This window comes from Lissotriton vulgaris, chromosome 9 (assembly GCF_964263255.1).
Source record: "Lissotriton vulgaris chromosome 9, aLisVul1.2, whole genome shotgun sequence".
Classification (NCBI taxonomy): domain Eukaryota; kingdom Metazoa; phylum Chordata; class Amphibia; order Caudata; family Salamandridae; genus Lissotriton; species Lissotriton vulgaris.
In genome coordinates this window covers 632,509,154-632,529,055 of record NC_141697.1, presented here as the reverse complement: position 1 = coordinate 632,529,055, position 19,902 = coordinate 632,509,154, and the positions used below count along the sequence as shown (strand labels likewise).

General features: G+C 49.9%; 1 protein-coding gene across 2 annotated transcripts in view; it reads left to right on the top strand.

Moving 5' to 3' along the window:
• EIF1AD (eukaryotic translation initiation factor 1A domain containing) overlaps positions 1 to 19,902 on the top strand; it is a 346,850-nt gene that overhangs the window by 175,009 nt on the left and 151,939 nt on the right. For both annotated transcript variants that reach the window (XM_086938293.1, XM_086938294.1), the window contains one exon: positions 4 to 112. In XM_086938293.1, coding sequence (XP_086794419.1) covers positions 4 to 112 — 109 coding nt within the window. The remainder of the gene's footprint in view (positions 1 to 3; positions 113 to 19,902) is intronic.

The following is a 19,902-nucleotide window of genomic DNA, read 5'->3' as shown; positions in this document are numbered from 1 at the left end:
CAGGTGACTTTCTGATTGTGGATCCAATTGAGGAGGGGGAGAAAGTGAAGGCTGAGATCGCCTTCATCCTATACAAAGATCACGTGCGATACCTCAAAAAAGAAGGCTACTGGTAATATGAAGTGCTTTGGGTGTAGCTTCTACTGATGCTGTAGAATATGTAATATCTTCAGAGAATAGAATGAACGCAACAGAGGGTTCTGGCTTCTCGTAAGGGCTCGGCCTCAGCACGGTGAACTGTAGGAGACTCCTGCCGGGCTGCTTGTGTTACAGCAGAAAAGCACTACAGAGTGTGACAGTCATTGTAAACTTCTGTTTAGGCACAGCAATCTCAAAAGCTTTGCGTGTGTGAAAATTTAGTATGTCAGAGCATCTCAATGTTTGTCCACTTCAAAGTAGTGATTGCATCGATTATTGTCTGCAGTACATGAGATGATGCTAACCAATGCTTTAAAACAAATAACATTTTTATTATGAAGTATGGTCCTTTACTATCAGTGCTTTAATACCTACAGTTTTTTCTTTAAAAACGGTATTGGCTTGGTATTGGTAGTGGCTTGGACGGCGCTGGTAATGGCCGCCTAGCCTTCTCGCTGCTGCACAGGGGAGCGGACTTCGGGACCCGAGGGAAGCTAAAATAACTTTGAAACCGAACCGATGGAGGATTGAGGCTTCGGATGCTCTGAGGCACACTCGGTGTGGTTTTGGGCGCCTGATTCCCGCTGAATGCACCTCTGCTGTCAACTTGTGCCATGCGACCGAGGATGTGTCCCGGTGCGGCGCTCTAGCAAGCGGCACGTCTCATAGCGAGCATCAGCGAGCAACGGCGGATCTAAGTGTCTCACAGAGAGAGGAGGTGAGCCTTGGAGATTGCTCTAGCCAATACTTGGCTCTCCGGTGGATATCTTCATTTCGCCGATGTAGTGTATAATTACCGGCGACTTCTTATGCCTGACTGCCTGACCCTAAGATGGCTGCCTGCTACCAGCCTTGTCTGTAAATCACTTTAAAGGCACTGGATCACCGCAATTACACAGCGGGTCACCCCAAAGGCATGGCGACTTCACCCTGCACCTTCATGAGGGAGTCCCCTGTTCTTGAGAGCGCACTTTAACCAGAGTTTGATCCAAAACTTAGAGGAGCCTACCTTCACTAGCGCCTGACCCCAAGATGGCGACTATGCTCAATTTTACCGACTTTTTGGGCGCGAAAACAGCAATGGAAGGTGGAATCTATGTATTTTGAACATTAGGCGTTCTTTGTACAATAAGCCCTGCAGTCTCAGAGTGCTGTAGCTCACCCTACCATCTCTTTGTCACCAACCCACAAATAGTGCAGGTCGAAGGAGCATCACATAACGGTCAAAACTGTACTTTTCATAGAAGTTCTAACTTACTGCACACCCCATTTGAAACCCAAGCTCAAACACAAGAGAATCGACCCTCATCTGGAGCACGACGTCGCTACCTGACAGACCTCCGAGACCTACGACACAACCTTGGGGTTTCTGATAGTCAGCCTGACTCAACCAGCGCTCTGACACCCTACAGGTCACCCTGCGATTTCTGGCAAGCTGGAAGGCAACCGCAATAAATTCAACCACACACAGATCTCCTTCAAAATGGCGGACAGAGACGAGAAAAAGAACAACAAAAAGGTGAAGCCGGAACCCTCACTGTCGGACTCTCCTATTAAATCAAGGGCAGACGTCAGTAGCACCCTAGAGGTAATCCTGAAAAAATTAGCAGAAGTACACGACCTAGCAAAGTGAACCAAATCCAACACTGACACTATGCAGCTGGAACTTACTGCAATTCGAGCTGACATGAGCTCTGTACACAAAAGCATAGACTAAGCGGAACAGAGAATTAGTGATTTGGAAGACAAATCCAATACCGCATCCACTTCCATACAGCAACTCCAGGGATCAACGGACCAACTCAGACGCCAAGTAGCGGAATTGGAGGACAGAAACAGAAGGGGCAACGTGCGCATTTTTGGAATCCCCGAAAATGCAGAGAAAGATGCGAATTCCTGCGTAGACTTTCTAGAAGCTTGGATTCCGAAGATAACAGGGAATTCCTACCACCACGAGTTTGAACTCGACAGAGCCCACAGAGTCCCCAGCTACATTCCTCACGGCTACAGAGGCCCGCGTCCACTGATATGCAAGCCACTGAGGTACCAGCATACGGAAGCTATACTTCAATTCGCAAGACGCAATCACAAAATCACTTGGGAGGGCCATAATATAACTTTCACCCAGGACTACTCGAAGGACACACTCGAAGTCCGGAAAGGCTTCCTGGCCCTGAGAGAAAAACTTAGATCGAAAGGCATTCAGTACTCCTTTGTTGGTCCGGCGAAATTCAGAATCACCATACAGGGCAAACCGAAATTCTTCACGGACCCCAACGCACTGGCACAATTCATCGGAGATTCTCCAACGCAGAGTATGGACTTGTCCAACGGCTCTTCAAACAAACGGAAGACCAACTCGCAGGAAAATATAAACTCGGGCTCTGGTCATGGATGACTCTAACAGTACAATCTCTAGCCTCTAACTTGAAGTTCATAGTGTTCACATTGTTCAGTATCTTTTACAGTTGATAGTAAGTCAAAATAGTCCTCACCCTTGAGCAGCTGACCACCCGGCTGCCTCTTCCGCTTCAGTTTCTGTTGATGCTTTGAATTGATCTGATTGACTCCGTCAGGTAAGACCGCTCAGTGCTCATACCGAGGTCACCTGCACATCCACTAATATCTCTATTGAGTGTTTATAATGTTTTATAATGAAATTCGCTTTGTGCTCCTTAATCCGAGATCAGGGAGTGTGCTCTGCTCCATCACCTTTGACACCATGAACATACCAAGGTCTCAGTGATTCTCAGAGACTATATGGGTACCTGTAGAAAGTCACCTCATATCATCTTCTCTTTTGATTGCGCATACCATTTGAGAACACCAATTTCAAACATATACATTTACATAGTATGCGTGTCTAACTAGTCATGTTCAGGTTCCTTTTCCTTATTACTCTTATTGAGTATGTCCTTAAAACTTCAATACTTAGTTAAGTTTCATGACCACACGACTTATCAGTGTCTCGAACACTACTATATACTGCTTACTACATACAGCTATTGTATATTGTTAGTTACCTGTTCCCTGTTACACCCACCATTCTAATCCCTTCCTGTGCCGCAGATGGATGGCAATGCCGTCGCAGTTCCCAAGTTCTTGTGAGAGGGGAGGTGGGAGGGGGGAGGGAAAGAGAGAGAGGGGGGAAGGGTGGAGGGGGGAAGGGGTAAGGGGGGGAAGGGGAAGAAAAAAATCTGGTTTGTTTCAGCATGCTTTTTTTATCTGAGGTTGATGCTTTTTCTCAACTATATGTCTGCAAAAGGACACAGGGACCCAATCTATCGCGCTACTAGTCTATCCACAGTAATAGTCTACAGTACCATGTTCACCACAAACCCGAAATACGCCTGTTCAATCGACACCACTGTAACAGCAATACACGCGAGACAGTACAGAAGCAGTAATGCAGCTTACTCATTCATACTCAACACACACCCACCTCCTTCTAACCGACTCTTCAACAAAACGCCTGACCAAGAGCGACACCGTAGTAGACAATGACTCGTAATACATCTATCTCGGAAGGCCTTAATATTGTTTCCCTCAATGTTAAAGGGCTCAATCATCCGGTCAAAAGGAGAAAAGTCATGGAGTATCTGGCCAAATCCAAGGGTGACATCCTACTACTGCAGGAGACTAAACTGTCAAAAGACGACGCTGACTTTATAAGCCAACATTGGATATCTCACAATCTTTGCTCTCCAGCAGTTAGCAAAAAGAGGGGGGTTCTTACCCTAATAGCTAAGAAATCCAACATCTCCGTAGTTTCACACTCACGATAATAACGGCCGATTCGTCATGGCACACCTTCAAAGAAACGAAGATCATATCCATGTCTTGAACGTCAAGTCAAGTCAAAACCACTTTATTCGATTTAGTTAAAAATCATAAAAGCATTCTACAATCAAATCACAAGAAGGGCAATACAAATTCATAAGCAAATACAAAAGGCATCAATCAGTAGTATTTACATATACATAAAAATACATGATATGAGGAAACGTCGGTAATGATTGATTAATATACATTATAAAAATACATCATAAAAAGAGTAAGTACTCGATAAAATACATTTAAAATGTAAACAACATCCATTTCAATCTTCTTCACAAAGCACTAATATTTACATTTTTAAGTCTTTTCCTCCTGATCCTAACCGCAGCAACAAGGTAATTGGCCACGCTAAACATGGCCAACGCAGAATCCAATAATTGGAGGTACAGGAGAGCAGGTTTTGCCTGAAAAAAAGCTTTATCCTTCAATAATGGTACCAGGTATTTCTGTCTGGGCTCAGTAAAAAAATTACAAAACAACATAAAGTGCATATTATTATGTCTTGAACGTTTATGGCCCCAACAATGACGATCCAGAGTTTTGGGATTCACTCACCCCGACCCTGGATTGCATACCCCAGGGAGAACTACTAATTATGGGGGGTGATTTCAACCTGCCACTAGACCCAATCATCGATCGCCACTCGAATTGCACCTACCACCCTACACGTTCACATACTAGTTTCCGCCGCCTATGCTCCAGATTCAACTTGTACGACTCATGGAGACTCCAACACCCTGACGGCCGAGATTACACCTTCTACTCGCCTCCTCACAATTCCTACTCGAGGATAGATTATATCCTCATTAATAGCCCCTTCACTCACCTCATCGAAGAAACCAGTATTGCCCCTAAACTAATTTCCGACCACTCAAGCATACAGACCAAACTAGTGGGCTCCAGTTCCATTCTCCCCCCTAAAAGATGGAGATTCAATGACGAAATATTTACTGAGCCGGAAAACAAACGAAAGATAGAGGATGCCATCTTAGACTACCTCAATCTTAACGACACCCCTGACTCAGACATAGCAAACGTTTGGGAGGCACTAAAAGCCACTTTGAGAGGAGTAATAATAGGCATTCGGGCTCAAGCAAACAAAAAACTAAACAAGGACTTGTCCACTCTGGAGGGTAACATCAAAAAGCTGGAAACCGCCCATATGGCAGATCTCCAGAACTCGATGATTTTAAAAGACCTCACCAAACTCAAATATGAATACAACTCGATACTCAGTAGAAGGGCGGGGGTCTGGGTCAATAAGTTTAAGGCTCTAAGAACATGTGAGGGCAACAAAGCTGGAAAGATCTTAGCGTCATATCTAAAACATAAAAATAAGCAATTCAACATCGCCTCAGTTAAAGATAACAACAATGTCATCCAAACAAAGCAGAACCTAATTCTCAATACATTTAAATCCTTTTACCAAGACTTGTACAAAAATAATCTAGACTTTGACTCGGAAGAGTGTAACAGATACCTAACCTCACTGGGTCTTCCTAAACTCAACGATGATGACAAGGTCACACTGAACTCTCCGATTACCCTACAGGAAGTATCAGCGTCCATTAAATCGCTTAAATGTAAGAAAGCGCCGGGCCCTGACGGGTTCTCAGCCAGCTTCTATAAAGAACTCACAAACTCCCTGAGCCCGACTCTCCTAAAACTATTCCAATCCTTTAACGTAACAAAAAGTATTACCAATTCAATGAGTGAAGCTACCATCATAGTCATACCTAAAGATGGTAAAGACCCTCTGCTAACCAAAAACTACAGGCCAATCTCCCTAATTAACTTGGATTGCAAACTTTACTCGAAGATCCTCGCCACACGTCTAAATTTACAGCTCCCTAAGCTAATCAGCACATCACAAGTTGGCTTCATGAAACAGCGCATGTCTAACGATAATACGAGGATCCTCTGTCACGTCATTGAAAAAGCCAAAATACTCACAGCCCCGGCCGTAGCCATTACCCTCGACGCAGAGAAGGCGTTCGACAGAGTCTCCTGGTATTTCCTCAAGAGCTGCATGTCCGCCTTTAACTTGGGAGAATCATTCACTGATCTGGTTATGGCCCTATACCGTTCGCCTTCTGCACGCATTGCTATAAATGGTTCATTGTCGGACCCCTTTCCCTTGGAACAAGGGACAAGACAGGGCTGCCCCCTCTCCCCCTCACTTTTCCTCTTGGCAATGGAACCCCTAATTGCTCATATAAAAAAAAATGAAAACATCAAAGGTGTGAAATTCGGAGATAAGTGCGTCAAACTTGCCGCCTATGCGGACGATATCCTGATTGTAACGGAATCACCTGAATCTTCCATCACTGCACTAATGACCACCATAGATAACTACTCTACCCATTCAGGATACAAACTCAACCGGGATAAATCTGAGGTCAAACCACTCAATATTTTAACCACCAAAGAGGTGCTAGGGGACTGGGGGTTCTGTTGGCAACCAGAGTTTGTGAAATACCTAGGTATCGAATTTGGTGACTCCCTCATGGAGACCCTCCATCGAAATGAAAAAATCACTTTAAATAAAATCAAGACCCAACTAGAGGGGTGGTCCCCCCGTTTCATTACTTGGTGGGGCAGGGTGGAGACCATCAAGATGATGATTTCACCTCTAGTTAATTACCTCATGTCTATGCTCCCACTAACCCTCACATCTGACTTCTATCACAAATTAGACATGGCTATCTCAAATTTCCTATGGAAGGGGAAAAGGGCAAGAATCAGCATTAAAAAACTTCGCTTAGACAAATCCGCGGGTGGGGTCAATTTGCCAGACTTTAAAAGATATGAGGCCGCATTCCTAGCCAAACAAGGAGCCCACTGGCTCGCTCCCTCACCTGACTATACTCCTGTATGGCTAGAAATTGAGGAGGAAATTCTAGACGGTATCTCCCCTAGCGCGGCTCTTTCATCTAACCTAAACAAGCTGACCCACTCTAGATCAATATTTCATAACACAAAATCAGCTCTCCTGAAATTTGATAAAATCCTAGAAAACACCATTCGGGGCTCACGATGGGAATCCTTTTGGGACAACCGTAACATTATGTACAAGGGTAAACCCATGCACAATGAAACATGGATCAAAAAAGGCATACTGTTCCCATACCAGCTGTACGCGGGGGCAGACCCTATCCCGTTCAGTGACCTACAAACCAAATACGATCTGGCACCAATTGAATTCTATAACTTCCTAAACGTAAAAACGGCTCTGTCCAAAACCAAACTCTCCCCGACAACACCCTCGTTCCCGTCATACCTTGCCAGACTGAACAGACTAGGACACCAGGTTTCCTTTCTCTATAGACTCAGCCGTCCCCAACAATCTGGCCTTATTGCCCCAATTACACAATTCTGGAATAACCTTTCATCCAGGCCAATCACGGACTCAGACTGGACCAACACATGGATATCTTGCACGAGACACAAAATCAGCCCTACACTGTCACAGACAAAATACTGGCTCTTACATAAGGCCTTCTGGACCCCAGCGCGATTATTTGCACACAACCTCACCCCTGATGCCTTTTGCTGGAATTGCAAACGCGCGGAAGGTGACTTGTCACACATAATCTTAGAATGCGACTGCGTGGCACAATTCTGGGGGAAGATATTTGAATTCATCTCAAAGCTTTTCCACATCTCACCGGTAAAAGAGCTCCCTTACCTAGTTTTCGGGTTCACCCAGGACCCATCCCTTGAAGCAGATGATAGAGCATTACTTGACCTTCTCCTCTCGGCGGCGGTTAAGACAGTCCTCAGCAACTGGAAAGATACCAGCAAGGCCAATTACGCAGGGTGGCTGAACTGGATAATCAGTTTACGTGGAGCAGACAATATTGCACTCCTTCAGACACCGTGGCGCCCTCCCACGAGAAAACTATGGTCGACTCTTGATAACTACTTCACGTCACATAAGCCACCTTAGAATGGCCCTCACACCGTCCACGATCCACCAACATATGCTCCCCGATTACCTTCATTGCACTATTAATTATCGAAGAAAGTTGTCCTTAAATGAATGAGTAAAATGCTGCTGAATTACAATGTCTGTTGCTAAATTGTTATTGAATATAAGTTACGGGCTTTACTGTTCTAGGCTAGATGCCAGCCATGTACTTTTGTACTGACATTTACTATGATATATTGCAGCGTACAGTCATTCTGATTTGTAAATGTATGACTCAAATTATGCTAATGGATCTACTTTTTTTTTATGTCTATGCTGAAACAACCAATAAAAAAACTTTTGAAATTAAAAAAAAAACGGTATGTTCGAGACATGTGCGCTGTAGATGTGCATGCTTTGCATAAGTCCGCCATCTAGTGTTGGGCTCTGATGATTGCAAGTTGTTTTTGTGCCAACAGGTTTTCTTTGAGACAAGAGGCTGTGTGGCTCCTCCTCTTGGTAATACTGTGCATGGTCATCAAAGCCATCTTCAGCTTGTTTTTTCCGCTGACAGATTTGGATGTAATTTCTCACGCTCCAGTTCGAGACTCCTTTGGGCTCTATTCGGTTCTTTAGTACCTCCATTCAGCGGTATTGTCTCGATCGGTTAGTTCATTGCGTCCAAGCAATCACCCTTCTGCACAGTGGGCCTTTGACTCGCTCCTTAGGCTTACGGGCCATGCCCGGCCGAGCATACTTTCGGCTCCAAAGTCCATTTGAGAATGACCTGCTACTGGAACACACTCGGTTCTGTTTCTGTCCTAATTGTGACTCCAAGTATCCTCATACCAACCAACACTCCATTTGCAAACGAGGCTTCTCGCTCAGTCATCGAGGGGAGAGCTGTGAGGCCTGTAAGTCTTTTATATCTAAGAAGACTCTTCAAGACCGACATGCTCGTTGCCAATAAGTGCAGCGCAAGCAAACAGACAATGTTATGTTATATGTTAGGTTATATTGGTATTTATAGCGCGCACAACTACTCTTGAGTATCCTGGCGCGAAGCAATAATACACATATGGCGAGAGAAAAAGAATTAATAGGCCTGACTGAAAAGGTGAGTTTTGAGGAGTTTTTTAAAGCATCTTCTGTCCTGAGTGTGACGCAGCACTCCATTCCAAAGAATGGCTGCTTTCACAGAGAGAGATTGGCCGCCCAACCTAGCTTGGCGGAAGTAAGGAATTACCATCAGACGCTGGGCAGCCGACCTTAAAGGTCGTCGAGGGATGTAGAAGGCCACTATATTCTTAATGTAGGAGGGACCAGAGTCGTGCAAGACTCTGTGTATTAAATCAAGGGCCTTAAATTGTACCCTCTGTACCACTGGCAGCCAGTGGAGTGAGGACATTTGCGATCTTATACTAGTTTGCTTAGAGATGCCCAGGAGGAGTCTCGCTCCAGCATTCTGGATAAGTTGAAGCTTATTGACCAGGAATGCTGGGATGCCAAGATAAAGTGTGTTGGCATAGTCCAGGCGAGACAAGATGAGTGCTCGGGCAATCATCTCCTTGGCCTGTTGGGGAAGCAGAGGAAAGAATCTGCCTAAGGACTTAAGAGTCCCAAAGCAGACGTCTGTGAGTCTTTTTATGTGCTCTGTAAACCTCAGATCTTCTCCAAACCAAATACCTAAGTTCTTGGCTAGGCCACCCTCGGAAAGAGGACGGGGAAAATCGGGGGGCCACAATGCTTCTGTAAACTGAGCGGGAAATTGCCCATATAGAATGATTTCCAATTTCCCCTCGTTACATTTTAATTTGGCCTGGGCAAGCCAAGTGAATACAGCGGCCAGTCATCTTTGCGCCGCATCTACGTCTTCGTTTGAGTTGTCCCAGGTAAACAGAAGCTGGGTGTCATCGGCGTAGGCCATAATCTTGGCGCCCAGTTCTTCGGCCAGGAAGATCAGAGGGGTCATATAGATGTTAAAGAGAAGCAAGCTCAGCGTCGAGCCCTGAGGGAGCCCTGGCCGAACTTCTCTGGCCGAGGACGAGTAGGGGGGCATCCAGACTTGCTGGGAGCGGGAACTCAAAAAGGATTCCAGCCATGACCACACTGCCCCGGAGAGGCCAATAGATGATAGGCGCGCCAGGAGAAGTTGGTGAGGGACCGTGTCAAAGGCGGCAGAGAGGTCTAATAAAATCAAGGCCGCTCTGCTGCCCTTATCCAAACATTCCCTGATTGCCTCTGTCACCTCAACCAGGGCCGTCTCAGTACTAAAAGATGATCTGAAGCCTGACTGTGCTGGGTGGAGAGCCCCCGAGTCTTCTACAAAAGCATTCATGTACTGGACATTTTCAGTTAAGAACAGTGGAAGGATTAAGGAGCTTCAGTGGCACAGGCGGAATCACTATCCAGGGATTTAAAAATCCACTCACTATGATGAGCCAGATTTAATCAGGACGAGCTACTTTTAGGGCCTTCTCACCCTTTCTGGTGAGCTGAAAATCCTCTAACTTCAATTACAGAAAGAAAAGTAAATGTAGGACGACAAACTGACTTTTGACCTCTGTCTCTGAAAGCCAAGCAAATGTGACAAGATAACAAGATTTAAAGGCATCTTTATTGCTCACAAAGATAATGAGCAATAAAGTTGTCTTTAAATCTTATCTTGTCACATTTGCTCGGCTTTCAGAGACCAAGGTCAAAAGTCAGTTTGTTCTCCTACATTTACTTTTTCTTCTGTGAAGTTGAAGGATTTTGTAAAGTGAACTGAACTGTGTAACAATGACGTTGAGACCAGTTCATGGGTCAAGTACATTACAGTTAGGTCGAATATATTTTTCAAGTTACTAGACCTGCAGGTCTGGTAATATTTTTATGATTTTTCGAGGCCTGCTACCGATATACATGGTTCTGAGTCCCAACGACTCGAACACTCTTCAGCCAGCACAGAAGCATTAGTCAGTGAGTACCTATACCCCTGACCCTAAGCCCAAAGCATCGGCCTCAACCGTAAAGACTGCGCACAGACTGCGGGGGGCGTGGCCAGCCAGGCAACATGGCGGGCGCAACTTGCTAGAGCTCTGCTAGCGGGGCCCTAATTTATCCTGTCCTGACCCGGGAAGTGTGCAGGGAGTGTGTCGGCGACAAGCAGAGTGGTTGCGGGATCGCCTGAGGATCCCTCCGGTGCCGCAGGAGCCGTGCGGCGGGACGAGGGAGCCGAGAAATCGCCACAGGCAAGAAGAGGCAGGAGACCGAGGAGAAGGCGCGAGACCCGGCCGGAACCCGGGGGGGACCGAGGCCCGCCCCCGACGTTGCAGGTGGCGACTGGCGGAGACCGGGGGCACAGACAATAGCCGGGACGGCGCTGCCGGAGCCCGGGTGAGAGGCGCCTTGCCTGATACGCCGTGCTGACGCCGGTGAGCTGAGTGGCGGAGTCCTGCGGCGCTTCTGCGGGAACCCAGAGGGAGAGCCGCCATCTTGAGGCTGCGCGAGCCGGACTACTGTGGTGCCTGGAGCCCTGCGCTGTGCGGCACCCGCTCCTTAGTGCCTACGGGGAGCGGAGCTGGGGAGCAGCAGACGGCGAACACGGTCTGCTGGGGCCCTCGGATGGAGGGAAGGCAGGAGCATGCCTAGACGCGTGTGGGGCTGGTAGGAGGCACCTCGCTGTAATGGATGTGTAACGGCAAGTTGAGCCGTGTGAGTTGGAGGCGGCTGGCGAGAGGTGAAGCCGGCGCTGCCCGGTGAGGCTCAAGTGGCGGTGCTGTGTGGGCGCCGCTTGGGGGGCCCGCACTGTGAGATCCGCCCGGAGACACGTATCCCCCCTCGGCGAGGCCTGCCCTACCCTTCACCTGCAACGTGCCTACCGTCGGATTGCGAGCACTACCGGGCGGAGGAGCCTGCCTGGCCTGCTGCACCGGACATAACTACCTCTGTGTGGCCACATCTGCAGCACAGTGGGTGGAGCCCCTGCTGCTGGACCGGCGCTCACCGGACCTGCCTAGCTGCATAAGCCCGGACCCTTCTGGAGACTGTAGGCTGCGGCCCTGGGGAAGTGTGGGTGCGGCAAACTGCGGAAAACGCGTGCGGGCACTTGCGGATGTCCGGGAGTGCGACTACAGAGTACCCTGCAGCTGGCGAATACCGAGGCGGACCTCGCTTCCTGGGAATAACGCTCAACTGAGGCGGCTGACAGCGAGTGGCCAGGCGGGTGGATGCCCACAGCGCAGCAGCTTGTCATGGGCAGACTCAAAGACAAGGCGCAACTGCGCCAGCAGGAGGCAGCTGGGCCCGATGTGACGCAAGAACGAAGGAGGACAACCCTGGACCCAGCGGCTGCGCTGGCGGCAAAGATGGACACAGTTTTGGCAGCGGTGGAGCGCATTGGCACGACCTTAGAGCAAACTAAGTCGTCACTGGAGGGCCGGATAGATAAGGTGACGTCGGACTTCACCCTGCTGCACGCGGACCACCGTAAGCTGGCGGAGACCGTCACAGAACAGCGCCAGACGATACAGGAGATCCAACCGGTGGTGCGCAACCATACCGCGGCACTGCAGGACCTGATGGATAGGGTCCACGAACTGGAGGACCGCACCGAGAACGTGGAAGGGCGCTCTCGACGCAACAAGGTCAGAGTGGTGGGCCTACCGGAAGGAGAGGAAGGGACAGCGCCTGAGAGATGCACTGAGGCGTGGCTGAGATCTATCTTACCGACAGGAGTGCTGTCCCCGCAGTTCGTGGTGGAATGGGCACACAGGGTGCCCGCACAAGCCCTGAGGGCGGGAGCTCAACCCCGCCCGTTCCTTTTCAAGCTACTCAACTACAGGGACCGGGATGCGGTACTCCGAGAAACCCGAAAGATGAACGACCTCCAGGTGAGCAACAATCGTGTAATGCTCTTCCCGGACTACACCGCGGCGACCCAGAAGAGGAGAGGGTCCTACATGGCAGTGAAGAGGCAACTCAGAGACCTGGAACTCCCCTATTCACTGCTCTTCCCATCACGGCTGCGTGTGGTTGCGAAAGAGGGCACGCGCTTCTTCGACACCCTGGAGGAAGTCTGGGACTTGCTGGAGGAGTCCGGGCAATGGTCGGGGACGCGGCTTGCGGCCCCAGAAGGCGGCGGGTGGCAGGTGCAGCGTTCTAGGAGACGAAGGAGAAAGAGGGGGCCGGATGAGGAGCGAGCTTGGGACAGGCGGCACCCAGCCCGGAGAAAATAAGACAAGAGCAGCAGGAGGCACTGGAGGCGGTTGCGACATTGGGAGCGGGGATAGGACATGGCAGACCAGACCATGGACAGCAAGCTGGTGCCGCCGCCAGCGGATCCTCCTCACCATCCACGATAATGTCGGACGATGCTCTACAGCCGATAGTGACGCCCCAGACGGCGGAATACATAGTGTGATACCTGAGAACCTCATGCTAGTTTTAATGCAAACTGGTGAACTGTGTATGTTCCACTGTATCCTTTGACCTTCTATTAAACACGTCACTGGGCGACGCTGCTGTCCTGGGGCGGCTCACACAAGCTGACACTGTATTTAAATATGCTGGCACTCTGCGAACACACAGACACTCATCCCGCTAGGCCGCGCGCCATTCCACGCACTCGCGGGCCGGCGCCTGGGAGGACTCGCATGCGCCGGCACACTCTACTGGTGGGGCCAACTGACCACACCTCAGCAGGGACGGGCCGTGCGGAGGGAGTCATAGATAACACTACTGACTGCGTGTTCCCCAAGCGCACACATACAGTGCTCAAACTACCATAGGTACTAGGTTGGTTGACCAGTCTGGACACGCTCTCCGTTGGGGGTACGCCCATAAAGTTATGAAGTTGGTTTCAGTTCATATGTTCCAGATGCGGCATTCAGCGCCACCTGACCGAGGGCCCTCCCCAAGACCCCACAAGATCGGCACCCAGTCCCCCCGGGTGAGAGCAACACACCATCGATCATGGCATGCACTAATGTCATGACTTGGAATATCCGAGGCATGCATACCCCGTCGAAGCGTTACTCTGTTTTTGCGTACATGCAGCGCCACCACACAGGGATTGCACTCCGCCAAGAAACACACATGTCCAGAGTGGAGTTAGAGCGGCTTCGCAGGAGATGGAGGGGACAACTTTATGGCACGACCTACTCAGCTCATGCGCGAGGCACCCTGATCTGGGTGAGGGCGGGTATCCCCTTCACACACATAGACATGCAGATAGACGGGGAAGGGCAATATACGCTTGTGTGGGGGAACCTCAATGGGCAAGAAATGTTACTGGACTCCATTTACGCCCCTAACACAGAGCAGCCTGCCTTCCTGGTGTCTTTAAATCATGTCCTTCCGCAGTATACGGGCTTGCCTTGGTTACTCGGGGGCGACTACAATATGGTTCTGGACACACAATTGGACCGCTCTTACCCGCCCCTGCGCGCAGCGGCAGTGACCTCACTGGCGCAGACTTTTAGAGACTGGCTGACTCACTGGGGCATCCAAGACCTCTGGCGTACACAGCATCCCACGGATAAAATATATTCCTTTTACTCGCCGGTACAAAGCCTGCACGTTAGACTAGATAGGATAGTGGGCTCCCAATCATTGCTCCCGCTCATAACCAAATCAGATTACTTAGGCAGGACACACTCAGACCACAACCCCCTGCTATTCCAAGTTAGTTGAATGGCCGATAGACCCCCGGTGCCCACCTGGCGGCTGCAGGCGGCAGCGTTGGAAGATGCGGAGTTCCGGGCTTCCCTGGGTAGCGCCATTCTCTCCTGTTTTGAGGAAAATGGGGGCACAGCGGGTGACACTAGGGTGGAATGGGATGCCCATAAGGCAACCAGACGGGGACACTGTATGGGGACCGCGTGGAACATCCGGGCACAGGTGTCTGGGTCCCTGACCCGCATAGAATCTTAACTGCAGCAGTACGAAAGTGAGGGGGAGGGAGCAGGTAGGCATGCGCCTCAGTTAGCGGAACTGCGAGGCGAGCACGCGGTCCTAATGGAACGACTGCGGTGTCACAATTATGCAGCGCACACGGCCCGAACACACGCAAAAGCAGACAGGGCGGGTCGCTTGCTAACCTGGCTGATACAGGCCACGGAGCGCAGGGCGCCGATTGGCGCCATTCGCTTGGATGACGGTACTGTGCTACACACAGCGCGAAATACACCAAGCGTTTACTGAGCACTACCGGGGCCTTCATAAAGCCCGCGGCACTGGCTGGGTCCATGCGGTGGCTGACTTCTTAGGGTCGATCGCATTGCCCAAGGTAACCGACGCGCAGAGGGAGGAACTCAGAACCCCACTTGCGCTGGAAGAAGTTGGGGACGCAATTCAAGCATTGGCGACCGGGAAAACGCCGGGGCCGGACGGCCTACCGGCTGAGTATTACAAGGCGAATAGAGACGTCCTGTCACCACTACTGCTCCAGATGTATCAGGAGTCAATAGCTGAGGGCCGACTCCCGCCCTCGTTGAGGGAAGCCTTTTTAGTGTCCCTACCCAAGCCTGATAGAGACCCGCTGTCTATGGGCTCCTATCGCCCACTGGTGATGCTCAACACGGACTATAAAATACTGGCCAAGATGTTTGCTGAACGATTGGCGCTGCTAGTTCCGCATCTGGTCCACCCGGACCAGAACGGTTTCGTGCCGGCGAGGTCCACTTCCCTGAACATTAGGAGATATTTTCGAGTGGCGGCGGAGGCGACAATGGTGTGGCCGAGAGCAGGGTGCTTGATGCTAGACCTGGAAAAGGCCTTCAATAGCCTCGAGTGGGGGTACCTTCGAGCGGTGCTGGAGGGGTATGAGCTGGGCAGTGATTTCTTGGAGATGATTGGGCTTCTGTACAGGAACCCTGTGGTCCGCGTCCGACTGGGGCTATATGTCTCGGAGGAGGTGGCGATTGGCAGAGGCACCCGACAAGGGTGCCCCCTGTCGCCGCTGCTCTTTGCGCTGGCCATTGAGCTGCTGGCGGCGGCCATGAGGCAACAGCTGACTGATGGGATCCCACTGGGCGATGGCGTGCACCAGGTGTCCCTGTATGCGGACGACCTCTTGGTTTTTGTCAGAGATGTGAATGATATGCCGGACCAACTAGCCCCACTGCTGAGCCGTTTTGCCGACCTCTCGGGGCTCAGAGTCAATGCGGGTAAATCTTGCCTCTACGCCTTCAATGAAGAGACGTGAGATCCCGAGTACAGCCTGCATAGCATGAGAGTGCAATGGCGAGCGGACACGTTTAAGTACCTGGGGATCCAGATATGCCGGCGGATCTGATGGACGGGAATCTAGGCAGAGGAGTTACAGCGCTCAGGGCGCAGATGAGTTTCTTGTCCACGCTCCCCCTGACGACCACGGGCAGGGTCGCTTTGACCAAAATGGTGATGCTTCCCCGCCTCCTGTACTACTTCACAAATCTGCCGCTGTTTGTGCCGGCGGCCTTCTTTTCCAGGCTCAATGGGATCCTGCGCGACAAGGGAGCCGCCTTATGCCTTGGAAAAGATCACTGCACTGTTTCACCCCCTGGCGGACAAGGCCAAACCTGCCCCGCTCCTGCTAGGGATGGCATACAAGTGCTTCCGTAGGGCACTCTACCTTACGAGGAAAGTGCTGCCATAAGCGCCTGCAGTCCCGCTGGAGGGCTCTTCGGGGGGCGAAGGCGTCCTCACGCATCGCATGCTAGAGCAGTGGCAGGCGGCGGAGGTGCAGACGCTGGGCGACCTATATCAGGACGGAGCCCTGCTTCCCTTTGAGTCGCTGGTTGCGGAGGCTGGGCTCCCCCCCTGGGGGATTCCTGATGCATAGATCGCTCACAGCCCAAATGGCGGCGAGATGGGGCGATATAACGGAGGAACCGGCGCAGCACCTGGTGATACAGTACCTCCATGTCATGGGTAGGGGCAGACACCTCATCAAATGGTTTGCTGCGTCCCTGCGTTTACACACAGAGCTGGACCTGGCTCCCCTTTGCGGGAAGTGGGAGCGGGACATGGGGAGGCCGCTGGCGGACAAAGAATGGGAGCAGATACTTAAAAGCCCGGTGCGCATACCCAGGAACATGCGCTTCCGCCAGATCCAGGTCTATATCGTCCACAGGGCCTACCTCACTCCGGCTTTAATTAATAAATACTTTCATAGGGTGGACGCGTCTTGCCCCTGCTGCGGCGAGCTCGCCGCGGACCTCCTACACCTACTGTGGCGCTGCCCGCGGCTCAGCGATTATTGGACGGAGATGCACGCTTGGTTGGTAAAATGCACAGGCCATGAGATCCCTCGCGACTGGCCGGAGTTCCTCTTACACCATTTTAAACGGTCTCTAACTACCAAAGTGTTGTCCCGTTTCCTGGACCTGGGGATGGTCACGGCGGTGAGACTCCTGACAAAGCGGTGGAAGGCAGGAGACCCACCCAGTGTGCAAGCGTGGACCCTCTCCCTACTCTCGTGGGGCCGCGCGGAGTGGACCGTTATCAGGAGGGAAGAAACGGTAGGACTCCGCAAAGAGCCCATGGCGGAACGCTGGGAAGGCATGCTCAAGACACTGCAGGAAATAGGGACTGGCGAGGTGGTGGACGGGACTGGAGACATGGAAGGTGAAAGGGCTGACCAAGATAGGGGGCACACAGAAGCCGCCGCTGGCGGCAGCAGCGACACTAGCAGGGCTGGCGACAGCGCGCAGGCGGGAGCCCAATGACCGGAGCGCGACGCGGGCGCCATAGGCAGTGGGAATACATGAGCGCCAGGAGCGGAGGACAATAGAGTGGGGGGTGCGGGGGTAGCCAACTGGACAGGGTGGGAGAAGAGAAATGTACTTACTGTCTGTCAAGGGGGGAAGGGGACGTTGGGAAGAGGAAATGAGGGATTGATTTGTATTGCACCCAAAGGACGCTGCCGCATCTAGTTATTGCTGTTTATTGCAAATGTTTTGGTTGCAACTGAGTTAAGTTTACACGAAATGGCATCCCGAGTGGTGAGGTGACGCAAAGACTTGCACGAACTATGGCCATGCACGAAGGCCCGAGACTCAGTCGACTGATGCTTATGTCATAATATAGCGGTGTCTAAATAGAGAATGGTGATGTCGGGGTACTGATAGCGGAACACTGGGATAAAACGTTTAATGTGCATGGTGCGTGCAATATGTTTTTTGAAATGGAGACGATAAAAATGCCAATAAAAACATGGCATGCACTGAAAAACTGATTCTGAAACCCAGCCCTCTGGCTCATCACCAAATGTTAGGCCTACAGCAGGGGCCTCCACACCAGGGCCTAAAACCTCTCGATCTTTGGTCTCTGCACCGGAACACAAACTTTCAATTTCAGATCCGACCACAACTAGAACGATGCTCCTGACACCGAAATGCTTTGTTTTCAACCCAAAGTCTCCACTGGAGCCAATCCTCGAACAATTTCAAGAACGGCTCGATCTGAAACAACATAGACTCCAGATTCAGCCAGGAACTAAAGTAATAGTGTTCCAGTCATCACAACAACAATCTTTAAAAAAAAAAAATAACAGTTGTCTCTTGAAGAAACTTTTGATGTTCTTGTTCAACCTTTTAAAAAGAAGAATAAGGATGCTCTTGCCAGCCTATTGCACATCCCTGTTCCATCTTCACCTACATCATCTACTCCATCACCTCCCTCACCACGTTTATCTGAGGCAGGTGATATGTCTGCTCAATCCCCAATAGGAGAAGATCATCAGGACATTCCACAAAACATTCACCCAGGAGATGCTTGGGATGATGATGACTTTGAACCACAAGAGGCTATAGACTCTGATCTATATCCCACAAGATAATCATCACCTTTTGATGCCTCTGCATATCAGGATTTAATAGCACATACAGCAACTTTCCACCAGGTCTCCTTTTATAAGGATTCAATAGAAGAGGATTTCCTTTTTGAGACTTTGTCTAACACCCAAAGAGGAGCACAACATTTAACATTACTTAAAGGCATGACCCGTTATGCAGACATTTTTAAATACCCTGCCAAAGCTAGAATAACACCATGCATTGATAAAAAATACAAGACAGCACCATCAGATCCTACCTTTATTAAAGGACAGTTAACCCCAAACTTCCTAGAAGTCTCAAATGCAAGCAAAAGGGCTAATCCCTAAACATCAGGAGAAACACCTCCAGAAAAAGAATCTAAGCTAATAGAAGCTTCTGGAAAACGTGTTGCTGCCCAAGCACCTAATCATTGGCCTATAGCCAACAGTCAAGCTCTATTAGCAAGATAAGACAGTGCCAACTGGGACGAAATGGAGGGGCTCCTCAACACTTCCTAGAAGAGCACAGAAATGGTTGCAGGAAATAATTAATGAGAGAAAACTCCTTACCAATAATCCTATTAAGTGCGCATTAAATGCAGCTGACAGAGGTAGAAATTCTAGTATCTTTTTACGTAGGCCGGCATGGCTATACGTTTCAGGATTTAAGCCTGAGGTACAACAGGCTATACTAAATCTGCCTTTTGACAGGGAACATCTTTTCGAGCCTCAAGTGTATTCAGCGCATGAGAAAGAAAGACACAGAGGTCACAAAATCAAAGGCGGCTCTACAAACAAACACATATTGTGGGTCCTTTCGTAGACTCAATTGCAAGCAAGATGCAGGTCTACCACAGAAACCAATGGGTCAGCATACAAAATACAAGGACAAACCTCTACTTCCAAAACCTATTACAGGGGTTCGTAAAGAGGGAACAGTTTTAAAGGAAGTGGCAGAGAAAATAATACCCGTTCCTCAAACGCCAATAATAAACAATGACTTCCTTACCATTCCCACAGACCACTTAAAACATGTGAGGGGTTGTCTGCAAAAATTTCTCACCACTTGGAAATTAGCTACAACAGATGAAGGGTGTTACATGGTTACTGCCTGGAGCTCATTACAACTCCTCCAAATATTCCACCCCGCAAACGCACACTGTCCAGTCAACATCAAATTCTCCTACAATAAGAAATAGCAGCTCTATTACAAAAAGGAGCGAAAGAACCAGTTCAA